Source organism: Tasmannia lanceolata, unplaced genomic scaffold (assembly GCF_043159265.1).
Source record: "Tasmannia lanceolata isolate RefF3 unplaced genomic scaffold, GAP_Taslan_0.1 ptg000007l, whole genome shotgun sequence".
In the NCBI taxonomy this organism is placed as follows: Eukaryota; Viridiplantae; Streptophyta; class Magnoliopsida; order Canellales; family Winteraceae; genus Tasmannia; species Tasmannia lanceolata.
Window position 1 is genome coordinate 4536209 of NW_027518684.1, and position 25847 is coordinate 4562055.

Sequence of the window (25847 nt, forward strand, 5' to 3'; positions counted from 1 at the left end):
CTAGTTTCAAAGTGAAATTTCTCTCTTTATTTTTCACTAGCTTGTTAATGTTTCCATGTGTTGAGGCCATTTTCATTCTTTCTTTTCTATTCTTTTTTAGCTAATGTGAGGCCATTTTATATATATTATAACCTTCCATGCAGCTTCTTTTTGGCATTATTCTTTGAAGCTTTAATAGATAATATGATCAGGCAAAAGGGTCTCTTCAGGAGTAGAAGTGGACCAATTTGGCCTATGAAACACATGAGTGATAGACCCCCACCCCACCTCTCCTTACGTGTTTTTCCTTTATAAAAAAAAAAAAAAAAAAAAAAAAAACTTTTACTTTTTGTTATTGTTCAGTTCAAGAAGATAAACTCTGGAACATAGTTTATACAAGGAGCTACGTACTTTCAGCGTAAATTAGGTTTAATTAATTGTAGCTTCATATAATTATAATTAACCATCCCTGTCATAGAGGGACCCGTCAGAGAATGGCAAAGGGACACCGGCACAAAGTCATGTGACATATAGAGGGAAAAAAGGAGTGAACCTAGACACTTAAGGGTCCTCCATGGAAAGCTTTGATGGATCTTAATCTCGCATTAGGGCCTGCACGAGGGCCAAATCATTATCCGAAAGACAACACCACAATGCCCTCCACTCGAGCATAATCACAAGGTTGCCAATATATCACGAAATATAGCCATATAACTCTAATCCAATAAAAAGGACACTTTATAGGCCTGTGTGTGTGACTGTGTGTTATTCGCCCATATTTTTAAACTTGGGACAGCCCCCTCCAGTGTAAACTAAAGAGTATTCATAAATACACTAGAGGGGGCGATTTAACACGACGAAGAGAAATTCTTGATGAACTTTCTTGTGACTATACATTTAACTATTTGTTCTTACATATTGGACCATGTTCTTAGTCACACCACAACCACATAAACCCAGATGAAACAACCAAGTAAATCAAAGTAAATAATCAAGTTTTACATACTACGAGTGGCCGTTAAGCGGCCAATAGCGGGTGTCACAATTTATATAACCCAAGGTTGACTTCCCTAAACAAGATCATGTGCTTCCATATGGTAGGGCCTGAAGTTTATAATGAGATTTTAGGGTTTCCAATATCTTTTTGCTTTTTCTTTGTTTAATTTAATCACATTTACAGTATCTCTTTGCTTTTGCTTAGTTTAATTTAATCATATTATTTTGTGGGTACGTTGCACTAGGAACATTGCTAAGGTCAAGGAGGGTTCATAAGGGGACAAAGAAATACAAAAAGGAAGGATTTTAATATGTATATCTTTGTAAGGGTCAGGCTTAGTTTTGGATGGTGGGAAAGAGAATTAAAAAATTAGGACTCCCTTTGTAAGCTTTGTTGTCGGGATTCCATGCACATCTTGGATGGAATATTTGCCTTTCATAGAGCCTATCACAAGCATAAATAGTTTAATGCAAGGCATCTTCTGTAATTTCTAAGTATGCACCCCTCTAATTTCAAAATGGCAGTAAAAAATTATTTTTCCCAATCCAATCCCTTTTTACCTCTTCTTATTTACATGATTTTGATTTCGATGCATGGGTGGTTTGAAGGGTTTTTCTCACTTCAAAGAAATAGGAATTAGGAGAAATACTTTTTTCACAAAACTTAGACAGATTAATATCTTTGAGAGTTTGTCAATTCCTTATAATGCCATAATATTTAGAAAAATTAGGGCGGGCTCAATTTTTAGGAAAGTGATATTTACGCCCGTTTTCATCACCAAGGACACATGGTGCCAGTGTACCAATGACTAAAGGGGGCATAATGTACTTGATGTCAGAAGAATCTAGTGGCCTTGATTGCCACGTACACTGGCGTTGGGTGTCCCTGGTGATGAAAAGGGGCGTAAATATCACTTCCCAATTTTTATCCTTTTTTCTTATAGGATGAAGTATATTTTTACAAAAGGGTACTCTAGCCTTTTCATTATAGAACAGGATTACCTTTTCCTCATTTCCTCTTTTGTCGGTGGGAAGTACAAAGAAAATATTCCAATCAGCTCATAGGCCCCTCAAATGTATAGAGATACCTTTGCTTTTCTCGATCATATGTTCTTTCTCAAAGAAGAGCCCATGAAAATGCCATATGAAATTTCACATATATTATATAATTATAAAAACAAAATTTTCAATTACATGAATTCATTAATTTCTTGAGGTAGATAAATTTTTTTAAAATTTTATGAGAAGTAGGAATTCAATACTATTATTCGAGTGCCGCGGCATATCGAAACCCTAACACCTTCCAAGATCAAAACAATGATGTTGCAAATTTAAGGTCATAGCCGAAAGGTCTTTGGCCTTGATCCATAAGATGCTACCCATATCTATTGTTGCTGCTCGTGGTGGTGTTGCTGTTGTTGTTATTGTTGTTGTTATAGGTACAATTTTAAACCCTAATCTTTATACACTTTGCAAAGGGTCAACCCTAGGCGAACACCCATGATCTTAACATTGCAATGCTTGGGTCCATAACCAAGAGTGCATGGACCCCAGTCCCTAACTTTTACATTTGAGACCAAGCCTAGGTGACTGAGTTGGGATTGGACCCTCGACTTGGAAGTTATGGCACTTGTTGGAGTTCCACGCGAAAGCAAAGATCCCACATCGGAAGAGAGAACCAAATGAGGATTGCTTATATGGACTTGAGCACCCTCCCCTTAACGAATAGCTTTTAAGGCGGGGGTGAGTTCTACCCAAGTCCTAACAAGTGGTGTCAGAGCCGGGGTGAGGTAACTCTGGTTTACCCACAATGTAAGGGAAAATCCATAAGATGGAGATGTCTTGGTTCCCACATTGCTTACCCGTGAAAGAAGAGATTGTTGGAGTTCTAGCGAAAGCGAAGATCCCACATATGAAGTGAGAACTGTGGACAGCTTGTATGAACTTGAGCACCCTCGCCTTAACGGCTAGCTTTTAAGGGTGAGTTCTACCCAGGTCCCAACAACACTTACGCCATGACCACAAGGGTTCAATACAAGTAGTCTAAGGGGAATCTACATGGATTACGTTAGCTTGTATTTGTATGGAAAAGCCCCCACAGCTAAATTTCACCTGAAGTGAATTCTCGAAAATAACCCTAGGGTCGAATTATGGCCCAAAGGCTCTGTAGTAAACCGCCACTAAATAGGACCATGGTTGTGGGCCTTGTGGCCGCCCGCCGCAAAGGATGACCATGGCGGTGGAGGTGGCTTGCCTGAATGTGGAGGTAAAAAGACAAAATTACCCTTATGTCTGGCCCCAAGAACTATAACGGCTAAAGGATTGAATGTCTTTCTCCTCTCATAGGTCCTAGCGGTGTTTTACTATTTTTTTGTCCCTCCTAATACATTGCCGACACATGTTGTAAATGTGTGTAATTACAATAATGCCCCTGAGAGAAATACACTAGACTTGCAGCTTGTTTTAACTTTTGGGTTTTGCTAACGGGTGCCCTTACTGTTAAGGTGCATTGGGAAAGAGATTTTTCAATCATTTTACTCATACTTTCATACTTTTACACCTGGTTTGAGATTTCTCCATGAAAATATGTGTAAAATCTCTTTCCCAGTACACCTTAACAGGGTGCCCTTAAGGCACTCCCAAAACCCATTTTAAGCATAGAAATCTCATCTGCCTGAACAATATAAAAAAGTGCCTTGATATAAGGTGATGGGCACTTTTTTCATTTCCCTAAAATAAGATGTAGCTTGTAGAATAATATTTTACAATGATGGGGCTAGTATAGTAATTTTACGTCGGTACATTGGGGTTAATTAGTATCCTAATTAAGTATATGAATAAGGGACTTTTTTGTAATTTTTCGAATTTAAAAAAACCAAACTATCCTTTGTTGGCTTTAAGTTAGCAATATTATCCATTCTGTCATATAAAAATAAGAATACTTTGCCAAAACCAATGGAAAATTAGATTCTTTTATCAATAACAGTTCTTTAAAGGGGGTATTTGTTTTTTTTTTTTTTTTTTAAATTTCAAAGGAGATTGGAGAGCTTTTCGGCTATCGAGGCGGCGGCAGGCAAGACAGCTATTTTTCTTATTTTTTAATGAAATAATAAAAATAAATTTCAGTTTTTGAATTTGTTGTATTGGTTTCTGCTAGGGGTGTAAACGAGACGAGCCGAGCCGAGCCGAGCCGAGCTTGGCCAGGCTCGGCTCGGCTCGGCTCCTTAAGCTCAAAAGCCAGGCTCGGCTCTGGCTCGGGCTCGAACCAGGCTCGGCTCGGCCAGGCTCGCGAGCCTTATTGAGCTCGAATTATATTAATTTTACACCCCTCATTTTCCCTGGGCAGCCCTATCTAGTGTTTTTTTCTACTCTTTTTACACTAGGGGGGTGGTCCAAGTAACAAATGGGGTTCCAAAAAAGAAGTGACATATTTTGCCTCCCCCTTTCACTCCCTAGATAACCCTTTTAGTGTATATATTAATATATAATATATATATTTAAACATATTAAATTCTTAACGAGCATTGACGAGCCGAGCCGAGCCGAGCTTGGCCTAACTCGGGCTCGTTAAGCTTAACGAGCCGGCTCGGCTCGGCTCGTTAAGGATTCGAGCCGAGCTTTTTTCGAGCCAAGCTCGAGCGAGCTTCCGAGCCCGAGCCAAAATTGACACCGTTAGTTTTTGCAATTTGATGGAAGGGTTTTTTAACTGGGTTTTTTTTTTTTTTTTAATAAATTTTTTGTCTTGGTTTTGAATATATGATCCTCCTTGGAGGGTCCCTCAGATAAGCTGGAAACAGCACAGATTGCAAAGGGTTGAAAATTAAAATAGTAATTTCTTGTGGGGTCCAATGGAATAAAAATCACATAAAAGGTCTGGTCGGGATCTATTATTATAAGACATTATTTATTTATTTTTTCTTCAAGTCATGAATTATTTAGAATCAGAATAAATCGAGCAACTGTACACTTCTAATCATTGAGGGAAACAAAATTAATTCCAAAGATACTGTGTAGATTACAGAATCTTTTTTTACTTCTACCATACTTACTTTTCATGAAACAATCCTCTTAATGGATACTGGTGTCGGAAAATCACTAAAATTTCAGCCAAACTTCTTGTTAGGGTGAGTTCTCCCCGGGTCCCAACAAGTGATATCAGAGCCTGGCATGGTAACCCCGGTGTACCCTCGATGACGGAGAAAATCCTTAGTGACCCAGACCCCAATACGTGTATTCACGTGGACTCTAAGGGAAGATCTCGTAGCTGCCACTTTGCTTCCGTATGAAGAGGGAGATTGTGGGTTTCATGCGAAAGCAAAGATCCTAAATTGAAAAAATTAATAGATGTGAGTGGGCTTATAAGGACTTGGGCCCCTCCCCTAAATGGCTAGTTTTTAAGAGTGAGTTCTACCCGTGTCCCAATACTTCTTTGAGATTGACTAAAAACAATCTGGTTTAAAGTTATTAAATTTAATTTCATTTTTTATGGAAATTCATGAATGAATATTGTTTATATATTTAAGAACTTAGAGAAGAAGATTACTATCTCAACTAATTTTCAGCTCTAAAAATGATAAAATATGACTACCCATCTTGCTTAAATTTATTGAAGTTTCGCCGTCATTCTCAACAAGGATTTGGTTTTCATGGAAATTGAGGATTTCTTGTTCTTTTTTCAATTCGAGTGCTGACAAAAGGATTTACCTTATATTTTTCTGTAATTATAGCACTTTATTTTTTGCCATAAGCATGTACAATGAATTTTGCATTCTCATGAGACCAAAAAAGATGTTTTTTTTTTTTTTCAAAATAGTGATTTTTTCAGGGAAAAAGAAATATAATCTTTGCTTTATACCATCTACAAAGAATTTTTCTTCTTTCCATGTAATGATGAAACTTTTCAAAGTGATCATGATTTTGAAAAATTACTCAAAAGGAAGAAAATTGAATTTTTTTTTGTGTGTTTGACAAGAATCCTTCCAATAAACAAATGACTTGTAAAGCTTCTGTTATTGTCCATGTCTGTGGTATACTTTATTGCCAAACTTTAACTAAGTATGGGTATTTCTTGTTATGCAACAAAACACTTCCTGCTTTAATTTTGATTTTCTCTTTTACAATCATTTGGTTTCTTTGTTTGGAATCTAAAAGAAACCACCCATGTTTTTCCTGCCTTGTTCTTTTGAATTTTGTATTGACTTTTTTACTATTATTTTTACTGACTTCTGTTTTAATCATGGGTATAAATCCTTGTGTCTTTCTTCACTAAAATATCAGAAAAAATTGCCCCACTCTTACTGACATTAATTCTAAGGAGCTTGATGAGACATCTGCAACTCAGATTATTAACCCATCTCCAATCTCCTTCTTGAAGGTGACGTCTCTCATTTGAGCTCCTCTCCTTTTAATTCAATTCCCTTTCTCCCTTTCTTCTACTTCATTTTCTTTGCCTTCCCACATCTCTCATATTTCCACCACCTTAGACCAAAACCCGTATCATAAAACCCATTCAAACCTCTGATTTTGCTCACAATTCACCACAAAGTATCCATTTTGGACTAGTTTCAAGGACATGCAGTTGGGTTTTTGGTTCAAAACCTCTCTCATTTGAGCTCCTCTCCTTTTGATTCAATTCCCTTTCTACTACTACATTTTCTTAGCCTTCCCACATCTCTCATATTCCGTCCACCTTTAGACCAAAACCCATATCTTAAAATCCATCCAAACCTCTGATTTTGCTCACAATTCACCTCTAAGTAGCCATTTTTGACTAGTTTCTATAGCATTGAAGGTGGGTTTTTTGTTCAAATGGGGAGGCATTCTTGCTGTTACAAGCAAAAGCTGAGGAAAGGCCTATGGTCTCCAGAGGAAGATGAGAAGCTTCTAAAGCATATTACTAAATATGGTCATGGCTGTTGGAGCTCAGTCCCTAAACAAGCGGGTGCCTTATTTGGCCTTCAGCCTTTATAATTTAGTTTACAACAATAAGAAATAGAAATATAGTTTTTTGTTGGGTTATTTGAATGACATGTTTCCATAAATGGTAATATTGCAGGTTTGCAGAGGTGTGGGAAGAGTTGCAGGTTGAGGTGGATAAACTATTTGAGGCCTGATTTGAAAAGAGGCACATTCTCCCAGCAAGAGGAGAACTTAATAATTGAACTCCATGCAGTTTTGGGCAACAGGTAATCCTCATTTTCCTATTCAAAGATCAATTTGTTGCTCTATAAATAAAACTTCATTTGTTCTTTGCTTTTTTAGCTACTCAAAATTCTCTAAAATGATTACTTTTGTGCTATTTATCAGGTGGTCTCAGATTGCTGCACAGTTGCCTGGAAGAACAGATAATGAAATAAAAAACCTGTGGAATTCTTGCATTAAGAAGAAGCTAAGGCAGAAAGGCATTGACCCAAATACCCACAAACCACTCTCTGAGGTTGAGAATGGAGAAGAGAAGTTATCTAATAATGATAAAGCCTCATCATCCAATGAACTGAAACTCATCACTTCAGCTTCATTAATCGAGAATTCGGACCCGGTGACAACGGAATTAAAGCCCCCATTAATGGCGGGAAACGGATACTCAATCAAAGGTACTAGTGCCAAGATCAACAGTGATAGCACCAGTTCAATAACGCCCACCAAGGAATTTTTCCTAACAAGCCATGAGAGCTCCAGCACTGTTAGGCCATCAGATTCAATGGGTTATTTCCCCCTCCACCAATTGAATTATGGATCCAATTGTGGTACTCAGACAGCTATATCCGAGTTTTCGGTAAACCCAAATCCATTTCTCTGGTTGAACCAATGTTGCAGGCCTTTTGAGGTGAATTCTGATTTCAATTCCAATGCAATATCAACCGTTATACCTTCCTTGTCAAGCTCAATGCTTCCACCTCAAATGAGTTTCAAGCCCGTCTCGAATAACCCTTCGGTCGGCTGTGTTAATATCAATGGAGTCCAGTACTGGGAGGCTGGAAGTTCAAGTAACAGTAGTAGTACTAGTGGTAGCAGTAGCAGTATTGAGTTGCAAAACAACCATTCTTTGTTTGAGAACAGTGTATTTTCTTGGGGATTGGGAGATTGTCGAATCGAATCCTCGGATATAACTTCAGATAAACAAGCTCAAATTGATATTGAAGGTGAACATGAAGATATCAAATGGCCAGAATATTTCCATCCTACGTTCTCAGCGATTCAAAATCAAACCCAACCTTTATGTAGTGAGATTAAATCAGAAAGCCAATTTTCTTTCAACAATTTGAGTACTTGGCATCAGACAGAACAGCAACAGTTACAATCATCCTATATATACAGCAAGGATTTCCAGAGAATTGCGGCTACATTCGAACCAATTTAGCTCGTAAAATCCCCTCAAAATTTGTTCTTGGGAAGTACAAAGAGGCAGCATTCTTACAGAATTTTCAATTTGGCAGGTTTGAGTAAATGCTTTCAGTAAAAGGTGTGTGACATAGTTTTTTCTCATGTAAATATGTCTGATACAAAAGTCTCAGCTTATGATCTTTGAATATTTGTGCAGAAGCAAGCTGATCTCACCTTGTTCTTGGGCGTGGGGTGAAGTGAAAAATAATGCTTGTTTCAGTTTCTTTTTACTTTTTCATTGTTTGCATTCAGAGATTGTAATTCTATCTGTATACTCTCAAAATCTCTACTTTAATTTTCTGGGTTTTCATCCTGCCTTGTTTTCAATTAAAGTCCTTGATTTTTCTTGGTTTTCTTTCAATTCATTCATCCTGCCTTCTTTTCAATGAAAGTCCATGGTGTGGGTAGAAAATATGAGCCATTTTTCAGATAACTTTCCATCAATGTTTCCTAGAGATGCAGCTGGTTTTTAACTTTTAATACAATCACTTCCATGGGGTAAATGGGTTTGATTCGTTTGAAGACGTGAATTATGCTCATCCAATACAAACAATCCCCATTACTTCAATTGAAAGGTTTTGGAGGCAAGACTGACAAATTTTATTCTCAAATAAGTATACTACTTCCTATTAAAGAAAAAAGGAACCAAGTGTGCCATCCACCTAGAAACAAGTAGAAGGATAGTGACTTTCAATATGATACTGGCCATATGTATTATGTTATGTAGGCGCCCCAATTATCCAGGCATTATCTTAAGAAGCACCCTGGAAAAGCTAGAGACTTTCAATTTAATTAAAAAGCATTGAACATGTGTGTGCAAGGAACAATATGAATGGGGAGGGTGGTGGGGAATTTTTTTTATTTTTATTTTTTTGAATGATCGGCTTCGAAATTGGCGTCATTGGGTGCGTGGCGCTCGGCTTTTGCTGCTTCTGGGGGAGTGGGGAGAGGAGTAGGGAGGTTCTTAACATGGAAAACTGTAGACCCATTGATAGACACCTCTTTGATGCTGATACTTTGGGAGAGAAATGGAAAAAAAAAAAATCCTTGGTATGGATGTTTTGTTAGATTATTCAAATGGGTTTAGAAAATTGGGGAAGAAAAGGAGGGAAACTCACTTGGGAAAATGCTAGTGTGTATTCTAGATAAGAATCTTTCCATGGAAGGGCCATACCAAATTATGTTGTACTTTGTCTTTGTTTCACTGGCTAGAGCCATCACCAATGAGAAGCTCCCTGAGATGGAAAGATTGATAGAGATGGGCCAACACAGCATGTGGAGATGCCTCCCCAGTTACTTGCTATTAATCAGATTGAAAAAAGGAAAGAAAAACTAACTCTTGATCCTGAATTTAGGATTGGAAACAGATCAATTATATCATTATTTGATTATAAGAAAAAAAAGAGAGGAAGGATTAAGCACTGAAATGTATTTAGGGTGGAAATAATTCCGCCCTAAAAATTGGGGTGGGGATACCCTATGTCATTAAAAAATGCATTTAGGTTCCATGTTGGGTTCCTTTGACAAATGGTAATGGCAAGGCATGGCTCATATCATAAACTATTTCTATTCATTTACTCCTAGCTCTTATACATTTATTTTTATAGGGGAATGCATGTGAGACACATTATTGGGATCCTTTGTTTATTCCACATCCTTCCAAAGACAAGGGGAGTTGACTCAAAACCACTTATTGGTTTTGATCTAGACAAACTGCTAAGGCACTTGTTGTGTGATGATGTCATCACCTTTGGAAGGGCTTGATCCTTTTGCCCTAGTGCTTAGGATGTAATGCTTGAACCTTTTGAAGAGTTAATGGTTTCAGCCTCAACTACATTGCCTGAAAGGGAGCAATGCTTGAACCTTTTGAAGAGTTCATGGTTTCAGCCTCAACTACATTGCCTGAAAGGGAGCAACACCACCTTCAATACTCTCTCTCTCTCTCTCTCTCTCTCTCTCTCTCTCTCTCTCTCTCTCACACACACACACACACACACACACACACAAACAAACACATACAAGAATGATACTATGAGAAGCACATGAGAAGCCTAATATGGGACCACACCCATATGGAATTGGCATGATAGAGACCCTTGATCTAGTAGGCCCTATCATAGAGATGAGATAAGCAAAATTCAGAACAGATGAATGATCTCAATGGTCCGATTATGGTTAAAAAGAAACAATTAGAAAAAGAAAGAGCAATGATCCACATCTAAGTCATATGATCAAATGGTCAGACACAGCTGAACAATTTTCATCTGTGAGTGTAGGGCCCTAAAATGATCCATAAGGCCATGTTTAACCACCATAAAAATTATTCCATGGAATATTGGTTAAGAAGGGTGGAGATGGAGGGAGAGGGAAAGACTTGAATTAGAGAGAGTGGAGAGAGCATCAGAAGTGAAAAGAAAATACCTACTTAAAATCTGTTTTTTGTTTTTATGATTTTTAGGAGCTTTTTATGCTCCCCTCGCTCCCACCCTCTCAAGTTTTTTCCTCTTGGGCTCATCTCTCACAATTGGCCATATAAAAATTCCATGGCATAGTTTTACAAGGTTGCCAAACATGGGCCAAGCGTGGGCTCCTAAAATGGGAGATCAAGATCATGTTGATAGAGTTTTCCTCTCTTCAAGTAAAGAAAGGCATTGATGTACCTAACGACCCAAAAGTCCTACGAGGTGACTATAATCCTTTACGAACTGGAAGAGCAAAACACGACAGTAGAGTTTACTCGAAAGGAAATCAGTTTCATATGCATTTGGCGATGGGAAGGGGAGAGGTGTCGAGGTGAGGCGGGCCCTTTCACTTGGATATATGAGAAATCCTCATCTCTTTAGAGGTTCACTAATTACTTTGACTGTTTGAGGCTCCCTTCATAGAAAAACATAAAATCCAATATCATGGCGACAAAGGCCACTGCTGAAACAGAATGACTAATAAAACAACAAAAACATTTTTTTAGTACAAAAATGATTTCTTTAGCAATGTAATGTACTGCCGCCACGTTCCCAACTGAAGTTTCACTCCTTACCATCACCTTCTTGTGCTTATTTTGCTTTAGGGAGTTTGTTAACAGGTACAACTTTTGTAACTTCATGGAATGTTTTTGGGAATTATCATTGAAAGTCAATATGAACTCATGAAGCATGTAATAAGCCTCATTGGAAGAGAACAAGAAATACATATTAAGAGTAGAATTGTGGTAGGTTATAAAGCCATGATGAAATATACATCTCATTTTTTGGGTGGTTAAAATACTCTGCGGGCATGTTTGGCAACCATGAAAAAACATTCCATAGAATATTAGTGGAGCCAGTTGTGATGGGAACTTGAAAAGCCCTTGGAAAACAGGAATAAAAAACCGAATTTGAAGTAGCGTATTATTTTTCATTGCTCTTTAGTGATTTCTCATGCTCTCTCCCCTTGTGCCTCATCAAGTCTTTCCCACCCTCTTCATCAACACATCTTTTACTGTCAGGCTTAGAATATTCCAAAAAATAATTTTTCATGGTTTCCAAACATGCTCTACATCTATGCACTACAGTATTTCAAAATATATATATATATATATATATATATATATATATATATATATATATATATAAATGTAATTAAACTGCCATGAAAATACTTTTATAATTTAAATTCAGATAAATAATAGTGCATCACACTACATGCATGTCTATAGAAGTAATTCCCATCGACTCCTTTTGGAGTGGAAGAATTATATATAGAAATGAGGAAGAATCGCTATGAAAATCGCACATGGAGGACATTGCAGCACTGTTGCAGAAGCTTTCTGAGTGTCATTTGCCCTTCCCTGAAAGCTCCAGCTTTATTAACTAATCCCCTTCCTCTGAATATAGAAATTCATGCAATGAAAATTATAAGCGATCTAACCGATAACCTATCACTCGAAGATCAGATTGTGACATGTATTGTCACAGATCGAACCGATAAGCTATCACTTGAAGATCAAATTGTGACATGTATTGTCACAGGGATATGCACAGTCAATAAGCTTCTCTTCAGATCGGTCGAAGTACCAGTTTCCAACAGACTGCGCGATCCCCTGCATTTGTGAATTTATTGTTAATTTTCAAAAAAAAAAATAAGACGAAACAATTTTAGTTTCACCGAAGAAAAGAAAAGTAAAGCAACTCATAGCAGCAATGTGCTGAGACTAAAACATGACTCAAATATTAAGTTCTTTCTTTCCTTCCCCCTTTCCCATTTTAGTAGAATAATCATTAGAGAACAAAAGGTTGTAAGTTGTAACACTGTAAATCTATTTCCAGAACATTTGGAATTCATAAGATGAGACCCTAAAGAGTCCGGTCCAGTTCTTTCTTGAATGTGGAATCGTTTTAGATCGTCCCCAAGTGAAAGGGCCTTATTAGTAAGGCTCCACTTTCACAGAAGAAAAGAAAAGAAACAGAAGTAAAGCAACTCTCATCGCAGAAATGAACTGAGAATAGAACATGACCCAACTATGAAGTTTTTTCTTTCTTTCCTCTTTTCCCATTTTTTTGAAGAAATATCATTAGAGTACAAAAGTTAACATTGTGAATCTATCTGCAGCATATATCAGGTTAGAGTATATGATAGTGAAAGCTTTCCTCCATGTAAGTTATGGTAAAAGGGAGTTGCCAATTTGCAAGGTGTTGTACATCATCCTTTTAGGGGCTACTAGTTAAGGGCCTCTTTGGATGCCTCTTAAGAATTATTTGCATATGATCTAAATATGCAAATGGTTTTGAGGTTGGATATGATTATTTTTAAATAATAGTTATAATGGTTTTCAAAATGATATAGTTAATGGCTTCCAAAGAAACCTTAATGTCTCATTTGCAAGTAAGATTAACTTAAAATAAATTTATTTTCAAATAAAGACTGATTTTGGGAGCATCCAAAGAGGCCCTAAATCTGATAATCAGTTAGCTAGTATCATAATTAGAGAAACACATTGGGCAGATGAATTTTTTATACATTGATAGAGTAATCATCCTCCCCCTTTTACAATTCAAACTACTATAGAAAGCTGTGTTATATGGAAATGACACACCAAAAATTTATACATTGATAGAGTACGATACGAATACCGCTTTAGTACGTCGTGTCTGTTCTACACTACTAAATATATATAGTTTTATTCACACACACACACACACACACCCCTCCAGCAATAATAATTGTGCAAACAAACTAATCACCATTTCAAAATACAGTTGCACATGTATATAAGTAGAGAATACATAGTTAACCAAATGTTTTTCACTGTTCTAGTTGTAACAGACAATTCCACTAGGCGTTCTGGCAGCATTGTTTAGTTCATGACTGGGAGGACCAGATTATGACGCCTGTTGTCATGGACGATCGCCAATTTTGGGATTTTTCTCATTGGTGAGTTACAATACCATTTCTACTTTTTAAGTTTGACTGTTTAATATTTTATGACATTTTTTTTTGGGAAATAATACCTACACCCCCCCTTTTCTAATAATGACACTCCTCACTTTATTAACCACTTGGTATCTGTTTGTGAATCATAATGACTTTAATAGCTAACTACGAAAGTGTAAACAAGGGGTAGATTGCAATTGTTGAACATTAAAACAAGGGAGTGAAAATATGATTTCGCTTTTACATTCTCACACAATATTTTCATGAGTTCTGTAGGGAAAGTTGCCTTGTTTCCTTTTGGTGGGAAACCAAAATGGGAAAGCCTTTGAGTTTTAGAAAACCTAGTCACAAAGCTCTTTAGAACACGGTTTTATCTTGGCAGGGGAGGCTCTTTGTGTGGCGGATACAAAGAGGTTTTCTGATTCTCTTGGGGTGAGCGAACTCAACTCAACTAAGCCTTTGTCCCAAACTAGTTGGGGTCGGCTAATGAATCCTTTAGAAAATTTTCATGAAGAAGGTGAAAGAATCTACCCGGCTCAAATTGACTAAGTCTAATCCTGACACTAGTTGGGTTCGTCTACATGGATCATCTCTTGCCGTGAGAGAAAAGGTGACAAAAAAAAAGAAGAGAATGAGTGAGAGGGTCTCTTCTTGGGTTTTCTCTTGGGTTCCTTTTCTCAGATTACTCTGTGTACGATCTTGGTTGAGAGGACAAAGGGAAATGGTTGTGGTTTGCGAGTTAATCCCGGTGTAATCATTTGTATTTTGTTTTCTCATAGTGGAAGACCATGTTCTCGCCCGTGGATATAGGCATCTTGGATGAACCACGTAAATTCTCTGGCAAGGAGTATCAACGGGTCCCGCGGCGCGGGGGGAGGGGGGGATCAAAGTTAGTGGTTGTAAATCATGCATTTAAATTTTGGTTTTGGTCCCTACCAAAACCGGATTTTTTATTCAAATTTCGGTTATTTCGGCCAAAAATTTTACAATCTCGTCAAGATGACCAACTTTCGGCCAAAATCCAAACTGAAATCCGAAATTTTCAGATCCGAATTTTTGCCGAAATTTAAAACCATATTGTAAATACAATGTATGTTGCTCAAAGAAGGCAATTTATTGCCTTAAGCAAGCCCCCTATGTATGGTTTGAAAGGTTTTACCAGTTGCTCAAAACATGGGATTACAAGTGCAGCAAATTCTGACAACTCCGTTTTTGTTCGACGCATACACTCAGATATGGTGTTGGTTTTGGTTTATATTAATGATCTCATAACTAATAAGATTGACGTTGCTGAAATTTGGAAATCTACATTACACTAACAGAAGAATTTGATATGAAAGACTTGGATCAGCTAAGTTACTATCTTGAGGTCAAGATTGAGAGACCTAAGGGATGAATTTAACAAAGAAAGTAGGCCGCTAGCCTTCTAACTATATTCAAGATGATGAAGTAAAGAAGTCAGCACTACAGCAATATTTAACAAAAAGATGAGTGGTAAGGAAGGTTTGACCATCACGAATCCTGCTAAATATCAAAGCATCGTCGAAGAATTACAATACCTAACCTTTACCAGACCTGATATCACTTATGAAGTGAATCATGACCCAAGAGAAGTACGCTTACCAGAAGGAAAAATGATTCTTCATCGTGTTCGAAGCACCATTGATTGTAATCTATGTTGCATCAGTACGAATACGAGTGTCGGAAAACCTCAAAAAGAATGATTTGTGGATTCGCCAAAATATTTAATCAACTTCCAAATTTTGTTTTTCACATAATAATATGGTTATAACAAGAAATAAATTGAAAATTTTAATAGGTTAAGCAGATATAATATTTTATTTCCATTTAAGAAACTTACCAGTAGGATGGGTAAAAATCAAAACATGTAAAGTTGTGGCAGTGGTATTAAAAAAACATATAAAATAGATCTAGAAGTGTCTCGGAGAATCCTGAAGTATCGAAAATCCGAGACGTATCCGACATGGATTCTTCGCCTATTTAGAAGAATCTATGCAACAACGATTGTGGTGCACAGCAAGGGGAGTATATTAATGTAAAATAGTATACTGATGCAGATTGTGCATGTGATCCTGATACATGTCAGCTTATAATAGCTTTCTGTGTGATTGTGAATGGCTACCTTATATCATGGAGTAGGAAAAAACAATGTACTATAGTCTATAGAATGGTCCGATGCAAAAGCTGGGTATAGTCATGGCATCAATCACAGACTTATATGAACATGACACCTCGTACAAGACATGCATTTGAAGCCTCCTAGCACTCTGAGGTAATCAAAGTGCAATCAAGATGTCTCATAATCCTGCCTTCCATGCTAGACCCGAGCACATTGAGATCAACTATCACTTTGTTTGAAAGAAATGGAGAAGGGTGAAGTGTTGCCTTTACATGTATTCAGTCGATCTGCTTGCTGATGCATTCACCAAAGGTCTCATCACAGATCAGTAGCTTAACTTGATTAGCTAGTTGAGAATGTTTGAAAGAAACTTTGAGCTTGAGGGAGTGTTTTACTTTGATGGGATCATCTTGAAAACAGCCCACCCATGGTTCAACTATGACCAAATTCAAGAAAATATTGTGTTTCTTATTTTGGAGATTTTACTTGAGCTTTCTTTGATTTTCAAGATTGCTTAAGGGGTGTTTGTAAAGTGTCATTTCAAGAAACTTTCTATCCAAGTTTATTGTGTTTATAGAGTTGTAGTTATCTTTCATGGCAGATTTCTTATAATTATGCTTTAACATGAAAATAAAACTGATATTTATGATGAGTTTAAATAGAGAACTGTTTATAAGGAGATGTGAGTATGAACTTTTAGAGATTTTGAGAACTATGAACATAGAAGATTGGTTCTAATTTATTTTCTTTCGTATTTTGTTTATCATTGCTCCAAATCTCGATTTGGCTCCATAAGTATTTTTGTTGTTATTCCTTGCTCTATCCAAACAGAGTAGATATTTTCCCCATGAATTTATTCTATTTTTTGCCATATCTATGTTGGGAGTCCTATTGAGGGTGCAGCAAATACCTAGGAACCATACAAAAAGAACAAGATTATGCTTATATGAAACCAAGGTTTTACATTTCAACCGAAATCCGAAATTCCGGGTTTCGGTCGAGAACGAAACCGAAATTGGGTATACATGAAACAGTATAAAATTTCGGTGAACGAAATTTCATTTCCCCGTTTAGGGATTTCACCCAAAAAGTAGATTCTTTTCCGTTAAATAATAATTTCCCGAAATTTCAGCCGAAATTTTCTATGGAATAAAATAATATTTTATCTGATTTCATGGATTTCGCCGAAATTTCAAAATTTTGGTTTCGGTGACGACCGAAATTTAAAACCTTGTATGAAATAACAAAATGCAATTAGCAAATAAAGTACCTTGTTTTCAATAAGGGGAGAATTATCTGAAAACCATGTGTCCTGCCTCTCCGTTTGGCAATGGGCGAAACATGAATTTATAAATAAACCATTTTCCTTGGACATTGAGAAACCTTTTACAGCATTAAGCATTTGATTCCTGAAGCCTTGACCAAAAAAGAGATAATTATTCAAATCACATTCCGAAGCCAATAACTTCAAAAATAATTCAATCCCCGGAAAACAACAAATAGACAAATACCTTGAAGAAATTGGATTTGTGCTTCAGTACAGTCTGCATGATTTAATGTGCATGCATGCCAATACCCATGAGGATCAGCTGACCGTGGAGCTAAACTAACTTGGATCTGGAAAAGAAAAAAAAAAATTTAATTAGAGTGATCCCAGGTTGTCCACTCAGTCATTTGGGTTGACAAAATAGTAATGCATTATTAGTTGGATTAAAAAATATTGTTACCTGCCATGAATCATATGCTGCATTCAAAATAAAAAGTGGGGTCTTAATATTGGCCACCAAATTCTGTGGAAAGAAGCACTGCAGAAACAAAACTCATAGTTTAGTTTCATTTCTTGTTTCTTTTTTTGTTTTTACTTCAGATCATGAATTTTAGTGACAGAATATCAAAGAGGAAAAGGAGTTACCGAAGTTGGATCCATGTGAGAGGTACAAGTAGGTGGCAAGTTCTTTTGGACCCCCTGCGATAACCATATGAATTTCACGAGGATGAAAACCATGGAAGTAGAATGAATTAAAGAGGTACATCCTTGCAAAACATAAGTTTTGGATATCAGAAGAGAAAAAGGAACTGCTGCCATATGATAGGCTTACCAATAAAATATAAAATAAGGGAAGCTTGTGGAAAGCACAATTTATCTTCGAAAAACATCTACAACCTAACCTCAATAATTTTCCTTCCTTAATAAAACCTTCTAACTTAAAAGTTCCAATGGGAGGTGAAGAAGACTTTCAACCAAGATTTGATGATCAATAATTCTCTTTTGTTCGACTGGGCGTCCAAATTCCAAATTGTTGTCTTAAGTGATAGTGCTAGTGAGAAATATATCCATGAGGTCATATCCAAAACCTTCAATCTACCTCTAGTAAGGGAGGAGTCAGGGAGGTTACTAATCTTGCGACCACAGTTAACTACAATAGAAACCTAAGGTCAACAGCATCAAACCCCAGGGGATCATCTGGGGCATCCAAGTCTTTAATATGAAGATCCTTTTCTGAAAAGATGGAGTCCCATTCTTTTCCAAATATTTGGACCGCCCAGAGCCACTGCTTACAATGAATGGAAAAATTCTTATTGAAGACCAACCCCCCAAGAGATATATTAGCATAGGATAAAGATTGACCTTTTTGCAGGACCCTGGTGAAACCCGATCCATATCTCATTGCAAATTTGGGGATTTTTCTTTGGCCTTTTTCACATCCATATCTCTCTTTTTTTAAATGGATTTTCACATCTATATCTATCCCTAGCCTTTTGCCTCCATCAACTATTTCTGGGAGTTTTAATAGTAAACATGAGAAAGAGGACTCTATTGAAAAATGATGAGATTGTCTAGAAAAAAAATAGAGTCTTGGCCAGCTTGTTCTTTAGATTTTGTATTTTGAGGGTAAATATAACTCTCTCTTTTGTAATTATAAAAGGAATTATGAATTTATTTTTGAAATCTTTAAAGGAAAAATATGTTTTTATAAATTCTACACTCTGTAACTATGTTACAAAGAGATCCAAAGTTCGTAGATTCAAAGTGATCAGTAATTTCTTGTTATATTCCTAAATAGGCTACTAATATATTTATCTAGTCAGTGTGAGAGGATTAATTGAATGGATATCACTACAAAATTTATATTTGATACAATTACCTGCAAGCTAACTACACCGCTATACATAGTTCTTAGGGTGCGCCCTCCAGATACATCAAGCCTACAATTACATGTAGAATCAAATGAAAACAATAAGAACCAATAAAAAGAACGCAAATGTGTTGAATGAGCGGTGTAATTAGAGTACCCAATTAGGGGTATTCTGGTCTTTCCACATGAAACCCTAGACTCTTGAGTATAATAACTCTCAATTTCTCATAATATGTATTATATACTCAAGAGTCTAGGGGTGCATGTGGGAAGACAAGAATATCCCTAATTGGGTACTCTAATTACACCACTCATTCAACAAAATGAAATGATATATATTAGCCAGGAGTAATTCATAGAGCAGGTCATACGCGTCGAGGAATAATCCAGCATCACTGAGGCACTTGACTTTGGTACTCATTGGAAATAGTTCCCGAAACTCGTCACAATGTAGTATAGATGCTAAACCTCCAGCAGAGCATCCGGAAAGAAGCGCCTGGAATAGCAAACACATATCATCACTAAAGTATCAAATATGGTGAATGAAAATTTGTCCTTAGAGAAAGGCAAAACCTGGTTGGCATAACGCATTCCCTTTGACATTAGATCTTCCATGCCAGCCGACCAAATACGTTGTCCTCGGAAAAAAAGTTGTGCAGCCTAGAAACAAAATCGCTAAATGTTACCATGAATTGGCATATATAGATCAAATGATGTCATCTTTTACAGTATTAAAAGGTAAAACCAGTGCTTTAAAAAGGTAAAAATGTAATATTTTACAGTATTAGTCACATTTGATGAAAGTAGTATTATTAGTGGCGACTAGAGGGACACCAGGAAGACTGGATATATTTAGCATTCTATCCAAGCATATTTTCCTCATTCACTCCTAGGAAATATCATCCTCAATTGTGATTATATGCCTGACTTACAAATATTCAAGCACCAATGCTGCTTATTAAAACATAGACACACTAAACAATAACATTCATTCGGTGATGGAATCCCAGTTATACTAAAAGCCTCATACCTCACCCACATGTTGGGTTATTAGTAAAGCTACAAAGCTTGCACATCTGGGAAAAGAATATTATGCATAAATGCAATGTTGGAAGGATAAATGAAAGGAGTATCGTGTATATGTCAGTTGTCTCAACAGTTTTTAGTCTAGAATATGTCAGTTGTCTCACAAGAATAAGTCAGTTGTCTCAACAGTTTTTAGTCTAGAATAGGGTGAGAAGAGCCTGAAAGAATATTATTCGACAATGATGAGTATTTGTGAGGTGTTGAACACTATTTCAAAAAATGTCTTACTGATGTAATGTTATAATTTTAATGTGAAATGATTCCTCTCTCGTTTGATATCAGAGTTTGAAGTTGATTGGGCTCAATTTCTTAGTAGTCTAAACTTCTACCTTTATCCAGACTCCAATTTGGGATCTAAAGTTAAAGAAGCATATTGGTGTAGAAGATGAATCGTGAGGCTTATATTACCTTGATAATTGGGTTGCTGAAAGAAAGAGCCTCCATCTACTTGAGATCACATGTGCTTTACTTTTTTTTCTCACTAATTGTTGTCCTCTATTTTATATGGTCAGACTCTTCATTCTACGTATTCCCAAATACTTCATTATATCCTCTTCCTCCATATATATTTGGTTGTGTCTGTTTTTTTCATTGGTTGGGTCCCAGCACTAACTAGCCGAATCCTCCGACTATCAAGTACGGACTTGAAAACGTTTTTTGCTTTGAATGGTCACATAATAGCTTAGAAGTTATACCAACGGACTTGAAAAGGTTCCCTCCCTCCCCTTCTTCGGTCGGTATGGGTTGTTATGTTTTTTGCTTCATTTTGAACTTTTAGTTCATGGGTTTAATGTAGTTGAATGTAGTTTGGTTGTCTTACTCTTTTCATGTGAATGTGTAGGAAATGCATTTGCATACAAATAAAGGGCGTTTGGGATATTGTGCTCTAATTTTTGGGTCATCATTGTTTGGTTATATGGGAGGCAATGTAACTATGAATACCATCCAATCTTGACAGATACCACTTTTGTGAACCGGACATGGGTATAAATGCAAGGTTGAGATCAGGAATGTCATCCACAAGGCCATCTAACATTGGATCTTGAAATGGCTGAAAAGTTAAAGACTTTATTTCATAAAAATAGATCCCACAATTGCTTTTGCTTTTTAAATTTATTTGTCGGCCTGTGCATCACACGGGCCTTCTTGGTAGTCATATTCATAAGGTTATTTCATTTGCCTCAGTGTCCGCATCTCTACGTTGTTTTACTTCTGCATTATCTTTTTGTCGATTCCTATATCTATGCAAAAAGCTCTATCTAATCATGGGCAGAGGACAGCAATGAAAGTTAAGATGCAGGCACTCTGTATTAGTGGTATTGAGGGATCTTGTGTCTCTTCCTTCTTGGAAGTCGGTCTTTGGGTGTCAATGGGTGTATAGTGTCAAGTTCAATTCATATGGTTCTGTTAGGAGGGTGAAGGCACAGCTGTCTGACAAAGGATACACACAGACTTATCGTACTGAGTACTGACTATGTCAAGATTTTCCTCTGGTTGATAAGATTGCTTCTATGTGGGTTGTCTATGATTGACTGAAGTTTCATAGTAAATTTCCATCATTTGCATGCATTTCCAAAAATTCCTGTGATTTTACAAAATTTTCATTAAAATCGATAATTGAAGGCATTTTTTTTCGTGGTAACCGACATGCATATCGAAACCAACATTTAAACCCTTGGTATGAAGTATACTCTAAGGGGACAAAAATTTTAAAAGGCCCATTGTCTCAATTTTCATGTGACATCCTTTTGGAAGATTGAAGATGGGGAAAAGGTGTGATTCCAAGGAAGCAAGGCACTTGATCTAGCTGTGTTTTTAATTCCATCCATGCTTGATTTTCATGTATGTAAACATGGATGCTAAAACATGATTCAACTGCAAGGGAGATTTCAAACATCAATTGCATCTACAATAACAAGCAAGTAGGGTCGGGCCACTGCTTTATAATGAATAATTCAAAATATACCCTCAATGACAGTGGCCTTCTTCAAGAAGCAGCCCTGCTAATAGTAAGACTTGGGAGGTTAGACAATTAGTCCCTTCTCTAATTACTGGACGCATGTAGCAAACAATCCATGAAATTGCACTCTCATAACAGTTGATAGATAATTTTATGCAAAGACGATCCAAATTACCACTTGGTTGGTCCCTCATGGTAGCCAAACATAAAAGCATCAACCTCATATAGAAGCCGGTCAATACTCAAAACAAGAGACTGCCAACCTCAGGAGGTTTAAGTGGGTAGTTATACTTATATGAGAAGCAAGGAAAAAAGAGAAATAAGGAGCAAATACTGTTCATGAAAGGAAAAAAGATCTGAAATTCTACTAATGTAATTTTTTAGGTTTAACTTTATATACATAACAAAAGAAGGCATCCCTTAAAAGAGAAAAGAAACTACAATTGAAACCTAATCATATTGGCAAAGAGTTGTGTTCACAGGGATCAGTGAAATGTCATCATTTGTACTCATTATGCTTATTTTCATGGAAGATGGCAAACATAACAGCAAAATAATCCTACTAACCTCATTTTGACCTTCACCACTAAAAGATGCACCATCGCAATAGCGGAACTTGACTCTATTCCAATTGAAAAAATCTGCGAGCAATATTACCCGATATAAAATTCACAACCACCACCCAAAACCCATTCACTCCAAAAGAAAAAAAAAAGAGTTATATCCAATTTATACGAAAGGAGAAAAAACAAGGACTGAGGTTTAATGATTTAACCAGACCAGGATTTTGTTCAGGTTTATTGCTCAATATTCCAGTAAAGGGTATCTGCTTTTCCATGTAATTTGAGGAACCACGGCGAGTTTTCTTGCGGTAAACACAACTATTAATGTCATTACACCAGCCTCCTCCCTATCACATCATAAGAATATCCATAACTTTCAACCTTTGCAGAGGTATAACAAACACTCATTAGAATTTATGATCTCTCAACTTTGAAGTTTTCTCACCTCCAATTGGATGAGCCAGCTGTTTGCCCCTGACCCATACCCTCTGTCTAGGTGGTATCCAGGTGGTGTTCCATCCATACAGACTGCCAGAATTCAATTATACAGATGCAAGAGATTATGATCTCAATTCCTAAAGAAATTCTACATAATTTTCCATTATAATACAAAAATAATACAGTAGACCACTGTAGACTGTAGAAATTCAACCGAGAAGATTTACAAAAGGGAAAAGGCAGTTTCTGCAGTTGATGAGATTTATCTGAAACTGAAAAAACTAATGTGCCTTTGCCCGTGGTACAGCCTCATCACCATGAGGCAAAACTCATAGAAACAATACAAGAATAATTTATAGTATAATAAAGTACTAACATTTTTGCAACTCCTACCACTGTAAAAGGCAGCATTATTTCAAATGTTCAAATAATTTGATATCTAGTTTATTTAACTTCTTTACAAGACATCTGGAAAACTTAATGAATACGGACTCCAAATTCGACTACATATCCAACTTTATCAACTTGAGCTGTCTCAGAAGTTGGTTTGAATTTTTAGAATTTGGTAGTGTGATCAATTCGAGGCCTTCTAACTAGTGGCTCTGTCTCTTCATAAACTCCACATCACGAAAAGAGAGAGGCGGGGGTTCGTTTAACAATCTTAGAAGGACAAGGAACTGGCAGTAAACATCAAACACCTCCTTTGAATGAATGAACTGAAAAGAAAGTTCCCTTTGTTATTTAGAAACCATATTATTGTCTTGTAGCTGAAGGAAGAAAGCAGTGTTTCAAAAATGCAGATGAGGGTCAGAACGCGGCCAAAGCAAATCCTAGTCGACTAAGCATGACGTGGAGTAGTCCTCGGGTAACACGACTAAGTACTCGGTTCACTCAGTCATAACTCATAAGGGTCAAAGGTGTTTTGATTGACTTTGAGAGGCAAAATGCGGGTTTGGACAAGAACGCGGCCAAGGTAAAAGGGAGTCGACTCAGGGGAGTCCAGGATGATGCAGGGGAGTTTTGAAACTGTGGCAGAAAGAATAAAAGCATGTCATTGAGAGAAACCAAAAACAACGGATAGAGAATAAAACTAACCAACATAGAAGGAATTAAAGTGAATACATCTGTTAGGGAAAAAAAGATAATGATAAGGAATGGTTGAAGAAAAGTCCTGGCAGTAGGATCTGCTGTGTTGATTGAAACCATTCAAAAAAATAAGTAATGGTTGAGAGATATTAAAAATCTTTGAATGTGGAATTCAAAAGCAATTGCAACTGAAAGTAGATGAACAATAAAATCCCAACATCCCACAAAATAGAAAACAAATGGATACAATAACATCTAGAAATGGGAAACTGTGGATTTAGACACACTTTTTATATACAAACTCTAGATTGAGATACCATTTAGGCCATGTTCGGATTGCAGGAAAAATATTTCTTCAGGAAACATTTTCCTAGGAATTTTTTTTTTTGTTTTCTCTATGGGAAATGATAAGTTTTGGTGATATCATTATAAATTTGAAGGTCCCTTCAAATAAAATTTGAACTGCAGTGGTTCAAATTAGTTTTTTTCATGTGTAACCAAACAATGGAAAAGCTTGAAATTTTGGAAAACTTTTCTTTTCCAAACTTTTTCAGAAAAGTCCTGCAATCCAAACAGGGCTTTAGTAACGACCTAGAAGCAATGTCATTAACAAGTATCCCATTAAAAATATTAAAAAAATCCAAATGAAGAAAAACTTAGAAATATAGATATAAAATGAAAAAACAAAGTGTTTTCTCCATACCTGCTCCTTCTGTAGTAGCCCATTGAATAAGAGTCAGACCCACCATCAAAGGAGGGCTGGATACACCATTACTCTCAAAGGATATAACGGTAGTCACATTCAAATCTTCAAAACAGTATACCCATCTGCTTAAAATTAACCCAACAAAAACATATGCCCACAAAAACTTCATGGCTATATCTTTCTCCTGCTATCAAATAGAAAGCATTTGGGTTGAAGATAGAACAGAGGGCTAAAATAGGAATGATTATTTATAGTAAATTTCTGAGAAAACAAAGCTAAGAAGAACAAATCAAAAGAATGGTGAGAGCTTTGTGAGAATATCTCTACATTTGTAGGGGGGACCGTTGTCGTCTATTCAGATTTTTTTATTATTTCACAGAACGTTTTTGTCTTTCTGAATGGCCCCTCTCTCTCTCTCTCTCTTTCTGTAGATTCTTGAAAGATTTGAGCGAGAGAATTTTGGCTGTTCTTTTTAACTAAAATCAGCCATTTTTTGGAAGAGAAATTATATTATAATCCCGACCCCTGATCTCTGTATATTATGGAACCCTCTATACATCGGAGGGTTGAGATTATCCTATGGAAATGATTTTTGGGGCACAATCTATTTACGTTGTGGCCCATCAATGGATGGTTTTGATCATCCTGTGGTGTGGCAAGTACTTTTACATTGTGGCCCATCAAATGAACGGTTTGGATCATCCTACGGTGTAGCCTGTACAGTTGTCTTAATTTGAGAGAGAGGGACATTTTCAAAGGATTTACTTTTATTGATGGAGAGATTTTATGATTTGCAAGGGTAAAGTGGATAAAAGAAAAAATCTATTTCAGGCACAATAATTATGAAAATTTTGGGAGGAATCTTGTGGATATGGCACAATAATTATGAAATTTTTGAGGGAATCTTATAGATATGTTTTGATCCACAGGGTTTCTAGTAGTTTTCCTAACAAGTACGGTAGGG

At 36.6% G+C, this 25847-nt stretch overlaps 2 protein-coding genes across 4 annotated transcripts; one reads left to right on the top strand and one right to left on the bottom strand.

The window, feature by feature from the left end:
• The first annotated feature begins 6233 nt into the window (after positions 1-6233).
• On the top strand, positions 6234-8671 carry LOC143881523 (transcription factor MYB61-like). Its single transcript, XM_077384630.1, has 3 exons — positions 6234-6916; positions 7031-7160; positions 7282-8671. Exons 1-3 carry the CDS (start codon positions 6784-6786, stop codon positions 8333-8335), a joined length of 1317 nt encoding a protein of 438 aa, XP_077240745.1. The 5' UTR covers positions 6234-6783; the 3' UTR covers positions 8336-8671.
• Positions 8672-11981: 3310 nt separating this feature from the next.
• On the bottom strand, positions 11982-25353 carry LOC143881524 (pectin acetylesterase 12-like). 3 transcript variants are annotated; one of them, XM_077384632.1, is made up of 13 exons: positions 25211-25353; positions 24881-25067; positions 23099-23181; positions 22871-23000; positions 22658-22731; positions 19618-19704; positions 19416-19540; positions 19054-19114; positions 17820-17873; positions 17635-17712; positions 17419-17524; positions 17178-17323; positions 11982-12436 (listed from the first exon to the last, which is right to left on the bottom strand). In XM_077384632.1, the coding sequence occupies exons 2-13, from the start codon at positions 25050-25052 to the stop codon at positions 12329-12331; spliced, it is 1224 nt and encodes a 407-aa protein (XP_077240747.1). In that variant the 5' UTR covers positions 25053-25067; positions 25211-25353; the 3' UTR covers positions 11982-12328. The 3 variants fall into 3 exon arrangements, with proteins under 3 accessions (XP_077240747.1, XP_077240748.1, XP_077240746.1); XM_077384633.1 differs by having other exon boundaries at positions 24881-25070; positions 25211-25306; XM_077384631.1 differs by having other exon boundaries at positions 24881-25325.
• Between the last annotated feature and the right edge of the window lie 494 nt (positions 25354-25847).

What these genes read in the sequence shown, in the direction of transcription:
- LOC143881523 (XM_077384630.1), top strand. Translation starts at nt 6,784, where the DNA reads ATGGGGAGGCATTCTTGCTGTTACAAGCAAAAGCTGAGGAAAGGCCTA. An exon ending in CTCAGTCCCTAAACAAGCGG is followed by an intron (nt 6,917 to 7,030) that starts GTGCCTTATTTG and finishes GTAATATTGCAG; the next exon opens with GTTTGCAGAGGTGTGGGAAG. An exon ending in CATGCAGTTTTGGGCAACAG is followed by an intron (nt 7,161 to 7,281) that starts GTAATCCTCATT and finishes GCTATTTATCAG; the next exon opens with GTGGTCTCAGATTGCTGCAC.
- LOC143881524 (XM_077384632.1), bottom strand. Translation starts at nt 25,052, where the DNA reads ATGAAGTTTTTGTGGGCATATGTTTTTGTTGGGTTAATTTTAAGCAGA. An exon ending in GTGGTGAAGGTCAAAATGAG is followed by an intron (nt 19,705 to 22,657) that starts GTTAGTAGGATT and finishes TTTTGTTTCTAG; the next exon opens with GCTGCACAACTTTTTTTCCG. An exon ending in CTCACATGGATCCAACTTCG is followed by an intron (nt 17,713 to 17,819) that starts GTAACTCCTTTT and finishes TTGTTTCTGCAG; the next exon opens with TGCTTCTTTCCACAGAATTT.